Source organism: Rhinoderma darwinii, chromosome 8, assembly GCF_050947455.1.
Source record: "Rhinoderma darwinii isolate aRhiDar2 chromosome 8, aRhiDar2.hap1, whole genome shotgun sequence".
Lineage (NCBI taxonomy): Eukaryota > Metazoa > Chordata > Amphibia > Anura > Rhinodermatidae > Rhinoderma > Rhinoderma darwinii.
This window is the reverse complement of record NC_134694.1, coordinates 6,143,295-6,153,256: the sequence shown is the minus strand read 5'-3', so window position 1 is coordinate 6,153,256 and position 9,962 is coordinate 6,143,295. Positions and strand designations below refer to the sequence as shown.

Here is a 9,962-nt window from a genome sequence, read left to right as displayed (position 1 = left end):
AGTGCAGCTCTGGAGTATAATACAGGATGTAACTCAGGATCAGTACAGGATAAGTAATGTAATGTATGTACACAGTGACTCCACCAACAGAATAGTGAGTGCAGCTCTGGAGTATAATACAGGATGTAACTCAGGATCAGTACAGGATAAGTAATGTAATGTATGTACAGTGACTCCACCAGCAGAATAGTGAGTGCAGCTCTGGAGTATAACACAGGATATAACTCAGGATCAGTACAGGATAAGTAATGTAATGTATTTTCAAAGTTACAAAACTTTCAGCACAGATTTACATGTATCATTATATTTTAATTTATTGTGTGTTAATGTTACAGCGAAGGTCTTGACTAGTGTAGCTGTCTGAGCCATCCTCCTCCTCCTCCTCCTGATAACGGCGATTGTCATCTTGGGACTTCTAAAATAGAAAAGGAGAGACATTAAAGGTAAACTCCACTTCACTGATTTTCAATTTTCCACAGTCAGAATCTACATAAAACGTTGAGACGCTACATACAGATCCTGGCTTTTCTTCTCCGTTTATGTCTAAAGCTAAATTCAGAATTCTACCGCTTTGCTGCCGTCAGAGAGCAGTGCGTGGGATCTCAGATGAGTGACTTAGTTAGAGTTCACACGTCTCGTCTGACACTGGAGTGGTGCTAAACTACTACCTGAGGACTCTTATGGCTGCCCGTGGAAATAAAGTTGCTATGTATATGAATGGAGATAATAGTGCAAGAACGGTGCATATTTAGTTGAAAGCACCATTTCTCTTCTGTAATATTTGGTATGTACGGTCCCGTTTTTGCAGATGGGACCACAAAGAGGTGGGCTTATGCAAATTAACAAAAAGGGGCGTTTCTATGCAGTTTTAGGGCAAAACAGGGATGGGACTAAAATGTCCCACAATTTGGGATTGAAATGTTAGGAGGTATGTCTAATGCAAAATCCTATAAACTACAGTGACCGAAAGTCATCAGTTTATAATAGTGCAGGTGCGTTATAAGAGGAGCTGCTGATATCAGTCATACATATGGATATATGTGTCTGCACTGGGTATAGGTGACCTAAAAGGGTGATCATAGGGACAGGGAAGTTCCTACACTTCCTATCAGTCATCACATTGAAAAACACCACAGTCCGACTCTCCCCAACCTGAAATGGCTGATAACAGTGAATAATAGAGTTCATTTAGGTTTACCGTCCCTTTAAGGTTTTGTTATTTTGAAGGTTTGGCCAGTGTTATTGAGGTCGCTGGAGACTGCGGCAGACTCCAGAGTTAGGACTTACCATTGAGAATATGGAACTGATCCGCCGTCTCGCAGAACCCTGCAAATAAAAGCGAACCGGAATTTATGAGGAAAAAAAAATGGCGGCTGGAGTATTTTAGGGTTAGGTTAAGATTTTTTTTAACTTGCTGGGACCTGTAGGAACCCAACTTTGAATTTACTAAGCCCCGCCCCATGTATTAACCACACCCCTTTACACAAAACTTTATAAAGCTCCACCCAGAAGCGCAAATATAACCGTAACGCCAACACTCACCGTACGATGGAAAAGGATAGAGATGCTCCAGGTCTATTCCCTGCTTTACAGCAAGATCATCAAACTTCCGGTAGATATTATCACTCACAGATGTTTTACGTCCTATGAAAAAAAGTCCACACCCCCTTCTGGTTTTAAAAAACATAAAAATACTTTTTTTTGCTTGTCTTCATTTAGTTCGTGTTTTCTTCTCCATTTGCATCCAAAGCTAAATCCACAATTCCTGTCGCAGAGTAAAGTGCATTGTGGGAGTTCTGATGATGTTTACTGATCTATTAGGGTCACATGATTAGGAGAAGGGAGGAGCTAAAAACTGTTGCCTGTTTCCAGGGACAACTAGGAGAATTTTGAAAGCAGCTTTGGCTGTGAATAGAGCAAGAGAGACAAGACAAACCCAGTACAGCTGACATGACTGAAATCTGCCAACCTCTTTATAGTGTTGTACCCATAACCACGACCACAATGTTATATCAGGATGTTTGGGAAGGGGGGGGGGGGGTGACGTAGCTCACACAGACTGACCGTAGAGTTTCAGGGTTATCTTGTTCGTCCGCTGGTAATACAATATGGCATAATTCTGGTAATCCGTCTCCCCCACGACCATGTCTAGTGATCCTATATATCCCTGTGCTAAGCAGAAAGAAAGACGGGCATGATGTACAGATCATAGTCGTACATAACAATCCACCAGCCATGTATAGTAAAGGGACGCTCCGCCTACGATTAGCGCGGTCTCTATAGTCCGCAAACAATCTCTGTCTTCATGACCTTCTCTGCTCTTATACTCCGTTTTTCAGTTTGATTTTCGAGCTGTGCAGTGCAGACAAATATGTTTTTTATTCTGGTAACCATCAACAAGCTGCTGTTTACAGATCCGATATTTTTAGGATTTCTTTGTGTTTCAATTCTTCACTATTTTCAATATCTCTGCTTCTTTTCAGTGAACGGGAATATTGTTTACCAACAGAGGATAAAACACTGCACCGACCCAATACTTCACAGCTTCTCACATCTGAGTGTTTGTTACAATTGTATCTAGTACAGACATTTATTTTTGCGCTAAACAGCCTGGACTCCAGACTGATGTATTGTAACAAACATAGATTTGTGCTGCTGATGTTTTCAGACTAGATACAATTGTAACAAAGCCTCAGCTGTGAGAAGTATTTTGTCTGTACTGGGTTTTCTGCCTCTGGCTGAAAACAGGAATGTTCCCATTCATTGACCGTGAGCAGAGATCTTTAAAAATAGGTAAGGAATTAAGACACTACTAAGTATATGAGAAAGTTCTACTATACAGTCATTGTTCCACAATAAGATCTATCTGCCTCAGCTAGCCTACTTGTTGATGGTCTCCAGCATGTTTTTTTTTCTACACTGCAAAAAAAACTCAAGAAAAACACAACGCAAAACTTGCAATGAAAATCTATTACAGGGATGCCGAATTTGACATTTGCTGAATATAGAGCCGATGTTAAATAAAGGTGCGCTGTCCCTTTAATTTACCTATAATATAACTAACCTTTCATGGTAAACCTGCTCTTAGCTGATTTGCTCGGCAGATAAGAATGTTTGATCTCCCAACAGATTCCGTCCCTGAAAGAGAAGATGAAATCCGGTATATGGGGGGACAATAGTGAACGGCGGTATTAACCCCTACTCAGCCAATCACTTTCTTCTAAGGTCAGTTTATGTGATGGCGTCTATAGAGATGATGTCCCCCCGTTTCCACCATAAATCTATAGATTACACGTATATGGAGCCATCCTCCCAATCGTGGTTTCCTTACATCTTCCGGAATGTGCTGACCGCCATCGTCTCCACTCCCCGGCTGTTCTGAGACGGCGAGGCCTGAATGACGGTGGCCTCAACGCGATGGTTGTCTGTCTTCAAGTAATTACAGTCCGAAGCGACTGATAGAAGATACCACTTCCCTGAAAACTGAGAGTACAACTCCCATCAGTGCAGCTAGTAAATAATACACCCTAATACAATGATAGACACACACGGTCCTTGTATGAATGTCTGATATAGTACGTCAGTAATCTGCTGTATCTAATCCTATCATGTGTGATACTGTCTGCTGAGCTGTGTATCTAATCCTATCATGTGTGATACTGTCTGCTGAGATGTGTATATAATCCTATCATGTGTGATACTGGCTGCTGAGCTGCTGTATCTAATCCTATCATGTGTGATACTGTCTGCTGAGATGTGTATATAATCCTATCATGTGTGATACTGTCTGCTGAACTTCTGTATCTAATCCTATCATGTGTGATACTGTCTGCTGAGCTGTGTATCTAATCCTATCATGTGTGATACTGTCTGCTGAACTTCTGTATCTAATCCTATCATGTGAGATACTGTCTGCTGAGCTGTGTATCTAATCCTATCATGTGTGATACTGTCTGCTGAGCTTCTGTATCTAATCCTATCATGTGTGATACTGTCTGCTGAGCTTCTGTATCTAATCCTATCATGTGTGATACTGTCTGCTGAGCTACGTATCTAATCCTATCATGTGTGATACTGTCTGCGGAGCTACGTATCTAATCCTATCATGTGTGATACTGCCTGTTGAGCTGCTGTATCTAATCCTATCGTGTGATACTGTGCTGTTGAGCTGCTGTATCTAATCCTATCATGTGTGTTACTTTCTGCTGAGCGGTGTATCTAATCCTATCATGTGTGATACTGTCTGCTGAGCTGTGTATCTAATCCTATCATGTGTGACACTGTCTGCTGAGCTACGTATCTAATCCTATCATGTGTGATACTGTCTGCTGAGCTGTGTATCTAATCCTATCATGTGTGATACTGTCTGCTGAGCTGTGTATCTAATCCTATCATGTGTGATACTGGCTGCGGAGCTGTGTATCTAATCCTATCATGTGTGATACTGTCTGCTGAGCAATGTATCTAATCCTATCATGTGTGATACTGTCTGCGGAGCTGTGTATCTAATCCTATCATGTGTGATACTGTCTGCTGAGCTGTGTATCTAATCCTATCATGTGTGATACTGGCTGCGGAGCTGTGTATCTAATCCTATCATGTGTGATACTGACTGCTGAGCCACTGTATCTAATCCTATCATGTGTGATACTGTCTGCTGAGCCGCTGTATCTAATCCTATCATGTGTGATACTGTCTGCGGAGCTGTGTATCTAATCCTATCATGTGTGATACTGTCTGCTGAGCTGTGTATCTAATCCTATCATGTGTGATACTGTCTGCGGAGCTGTGTATCTAATCCTATCATGTGTTATACTCATTTTGCCTATGAATATGTGGTGATTACATAAATTCCTATTCACTTCCATTACACATTTGGCAAGTTGTTAAAATTGTATATATATATAATTTTTATTTCTATAATCTAATGAAGGCCAATAAAGTGACCTTTTAGCTTTTGTTGACCCAGTTTACGTCAATATATTGCAAAAAAAAAAAAAAAGTATAGAAAAGGTCTAGACTATACCTACAGGGCCTACAGAGGACGTTTGGGCCCCTCAGACACTGGTGCTTTGAGCAGTGCCCCATATCCGGATCACCCCACCCCTCCATTTCCCCTACGCTCGTACCTGCTTGAGGTCGAAGTTGGCCGCGCTCTGTATCTTGTCTATCGGCCTCTCCGGCGGCTTCTTGTTCCTTTGCCCCCAGGTATAAGGAGGGGTGCACAGAATCACAAGGATGAGGATGAATTTTGGGGTTGACATAACTTAATGGTGTGTGAGGTATAAGGAAGCGTTCCCGGTCTGCAGTCCCAGCGTGGAGCTGTGTACACGGCCGGTGCTTGGGAAATCCTTATCTGGGCTGTTTGCTGGAATTGATGCGCTTTGTTTTTTGTGTGGTCCCAAAGGTCAATGCCTCCGTCCACAAAGCACTAGATTTGTGCCTGGCCATAAGCGCCCTGTGCTGCCAGAAGACCAGCTATAGGGGGTGCAGAGGAGGCAGTGACATTTGGGGCCATATTGTCTAAGGGGGTCCAAAGGCCCCTCTGCCACAGCAGTATTATAAATGGCCTACATATTGTAACCCCCTATCCCTGTGCGTCATACATCACTGGGGTGTCCCAGCCATAGTGGCCCCAAAGAGCTGATCTGAAGCAAACATAAGAGGTTGCATAGGGCCACAGGGACTGTGTGTTCTGCTTTATCATGCTTCGTTGGGGCTACGGTCCCCTGAAGACGTGGAAACATGTCGGGGGGGCTCTCATTAATCTCTTAAAATTATTGATCCTCTCCTTCCTCTATACACTGCAGACCTCAGACCAGAGAACCTAAACTAATGCAGACCCCAGATCAGACCCTAAACTAATACAGATCTCTAAACTAATACAGACCCCAGACCAGACCCCCTAAACTAATACAGACCTCACACCAGACCCTAAACTAATACAGAGCCCAGACCAGACCCTTAAACTAATACAGACCCCAGGCCAGACCCCCTAAACTAATACAGACCCCAGACCAGACCCCCTAAACTAATACAGACCCCATACCAGATGCCCTAAACTAATAGACCCCAGACCAGACCCCTAAACTAATATAGACCTCAGATCAGACCCCTAAACTAATACAGACCCCAAAACTAGTCCAGAGCCCCTAAACTAATACAGACCCCCAGACCAGACCCCCTAAACTAATACAGACCCCAGACCAGACCCTTAAACTAATACAGACCCCAGACCAGACCCCCTAAACTAATACAGACCCCAGATCAGACCCCCTAAACTAATACAAACCCCAGACCAGACCCCCTAAACTAATAGACCCCAGACCCCTAAACTAATATAGACCTCAGATCAGACCCCCTAAACTAATACAGACCCCAAAACTAGTCCAGAGCCCCTAAACTAATACAGACCCCCAGACCAGACCCCCTAAACTAATACAGACCCCAGACCAGACCCCTAAACTAATACAGACCCCAGACCAAACCCCTAAACTAATTCAGGCCCCAGACCAGACCCCTAAACTAATTCAGACCCCAGACCAGACCCCTAAACTAATTCAGGCCCCAGAGCAGACCCCTAAACTAATTCAGGCCCCAGACCCCTAAACTAATTCAGACCCCAGACCAGACCCCTAAACTAATTCAGGCCCCAGACCAGACCCCTAAACTAATTCAGACCCCAGACCAGACCCCTAAACTAATTCAGGCCCCAGACCAGACCCCTAAACTAATCCAGGCTCCAGACCAGACCCCTAAACTAATCCAGGCCCCAGACCAAACCCCTAAACTAATACAGACCTCAGATTAGACCCCCTAAACTAATACAGACCCAGATCCGACCGTAAACTAATAGACCCCAGACCAGACCCCCTAAACTAATACAGACCCCAGACCAGACCCTTAAACTATTACAGATCCCAGATCAGACCCCTAAACTAATACAGACCTCAGACCAGACCCCTAAACTAATATAGACCCCAGACCAGACCCCTAAACTAATACAGACCCCAGACCAGACCCCTAAACTAATTCAGGCCCCAGACCAGACCCCTAAACTAATTCAGACCCCAGACCAGACCCCTAAACTAATTCAGGCCCCAGACCAGACCCTTAAATTAATTCAGACCCCAGACCAGACCCCTAAACTAATTCAGACCCCAGACCAGATCCCTAAACTAATTCAGGCCCCAGACCAGACCCCTAAACTAATCCAGGCCCCAGACCAGACCCCTAAACTAATCCAGGCCCCAGACCAGACCCCTAAACTAATACAGACCCCAGATCAGACCCTTAAACTGTTACAGATCCCAGATCAGACCCCTAAACTAATCCAGACCCCAGACCAGACCCTTAAACTAATACAGACCCCAGACCAGACCCCCTAAACTAATACAGACCCCAGACCAGACCCCCTAAACTAATACACACCCCAGACCAGACCCCCTAAACTAATAGACCCCAGACCAGACCCCTAAACTAATATAGACCTCAGATCAGACCCCCTAAACGAATACAGACCCCAAAACTAGTCCAGAGCCCCTAAACTAATACAGACCCCCAGACCAGACCCCCTAAACTAATACAGACCCCAGACCAGACCCTTAAACTATTACAGACCCCAGACCAGACCCCTAAACTAATACAGACCCCAGACCAGACCCCTAAACTAATACAGACCCCAGACCAGACCCCTAAACTAATTCAGGCCCCAGACCAGACCCCTAAACTAATTCAGGCCCCAGACCAGACCCCTAAACTAATTCAGGCCCCAGACCAGACCCCTAAACTAATTCAGGCCCCAGACCAGACCCCTAAACTAATACAGACCCCCAGACCAGACCCCCTAAACTAATACAGACCCCAGACCAGACCCTTAAACTATTATAGACCCCAGACCAGACCCCTAAACTAATACAGACCCCAGACCAGACCCCTAAACTAATACAGACCCCAGACCAGACCCCTAAACTAATTCAGGCCCCAGACCAGACCCCTAAACTAATTCAGGCCCCAGACCAGACCCCTAAACTAATTCAGGCCCCAGACCAGACCCCTAAACTAATACAGACCCCAGACCAGACCCTTAAACTATTACAGATCCTAGATCAGACCCCTAAACTAATACAGACCTCAGACCAGACCCCTAAACTAATATAGACCCCAGACCAGACCCCCTAAACTAATTCAGGCCCCAGACCAGACCCCTAAACTAATCCAGGCCCCAGACCAGACCCCTAAATTAATTCAGACCCCAGACCAGACCCCTAAACTAATTCAGACCCCAGACTAGACCCCTAAACTCATTCAGGCCCCAGACCAGACCCCTAAACTAATCCAGGCCCCAGACCAGACCCCTAAACTAATCCAGGCCCCAGACCAGACCCCTAAACTAATACAGACCCCAGACCAGACCCTTAAACTATTACAGATCCCAGATCAGACCCCTAAACTAATGCAGACCCCAGACCAGACCCTTAAACGAATACAGACCCCAGACCAGACCCCCTAAACTAATACAGACCCCAGACCAGACCCCCTAAACTAATAAGACACCAGACCCCCTAAACTAATAGACCCCAGACCCCTAAACTAATACAGACCTCAGATCAGACCCCCTAAACTAATACAGACCGCAAAACTAGTCCAGAGCCCCTAAACTAATACAGACCCCCAGACCAGACCCCCTAAACTAATACAGACCCCAGACCAAATCCTTAAACTATTACAGATCCCAGATCAGACCCCTAAACTAATACAGACCTCAGACCAGACCCCTAAACTAATATAGACCCCAGACCAGACCCCTAAACTAATACAGACACCAGACCCCTAAACTAATTCAGGCCCCAGACCAGACCCCTAAACTAATTCAGACCCCAGACCAGACCCCTAAACTAATTCAGGCCCCAGACCAGACCCCTAAACTAATACAGACCCCAGACCAGACCCCTAAACTAATACAGACCCCAGACCAGATCCCTAAAGTAATTCAGGCCCCAGACCAGACCCCTAAACTAATTCAGACCCCAGACCAGACCCCTAAACTAATTCAGACCCCAGACCAGACCCCTAAACTAATTCAGGCCCCAGACCAGACCCCTAAACGAATCCAGGCCCCAGACCAGGCCCCTAAACTAATCCAGGCCCCAGACCAGACCCCTAAACTGATACAGACCCCAGACCAGACCCCTAAACTAATCCAGGCCCCAGACCAGACCCCTAAACTAATACAGACCCCAGACCAGACCCCTAAACTAATACAGACCCCAGACCAGACCCTTAAACTAATACAGACCCCAGACCAGACCCCCTAAACTAATACAGACCTCAGATCAGACCCCCTAAACTAATACAGACCCAGATCCGACCCGTAAACTAATAGAACCCAGACCAGAGCCCTAAACTAATACAGACCCCAGACCAGACCTCTAAACTAATACAGTGCTTTTCACACACGTCGCACGGACCTATATTAGTCTATGGGGCTGTGCAGGTTGTCAGTGATTTTTGCGCAGTGTGAGTCCGCTGCGTAAAACTCACGACATGTCCTATATTTCTGCGTTTTTCCCGCATCACGCACCCATTGAAGTCAATGGGTGCGTAAAAATCACGCGCACCACACGGAAGCACTTCCGTGGGACGCGCGTGATTCGCACAACAGCAGTAAAACTATGAATGAAAACAGAAAAGCACCACGTGCTACAAACATCGTGTCATAATGATGGCGGCTGCGCGAAAACCACGCAGCCACGCATCATACGGGGATGACACACGGAGCTGTTAAGTGCCTTTTGCGCACACAAAAAGCACACGCTCGTGTAAATCAGGCCTAATTCAGACCTTCTAAACTAATATCGACCAAAAACGTGCGTAAATCTGTCCGTGTACGTTGCGTTATGCATCAGTGTGCTCTGCGTGTGGCCTGTGTTTTTCACGCAAGCACTTTTTTTTTCAATGTT

At 45.3% G+C, this 9,962-nt stretch overlaps 1 protein-coding gene across 1 annotated transcript; it reads right to left on the bottom strand.

Moving 5' to 3' along the window:
* Positions 1-288: 288 nt before the first annotated feature.
* Positions 289-5,378, bottom strand: C8G (complement C8 gamma chain). Its single transcript, XM_075834779.1, has 7 exons — positions 5,130-5,378; positions 3,332-3,483; positions 3,065-3,138; positions 2,065-2,172; positions 1,543-1,644; positions 1,288-1,326; positions 289-415 (listed from the first exon to the last, which is right to left on the bottom strand). Exons 1-7 carry the CDS (start codon positions 5,262-5,264, stop codon positions 402-404), a joined length of 624 nt encoding a protein of 207 aa, XP_075690894.1. The 5' UTR covers positions 5,265-5,378; the 3' UTR covers positions 289-401.
* Positions 5,379-9,962: the final 4,584 nt, after the last annotated feature.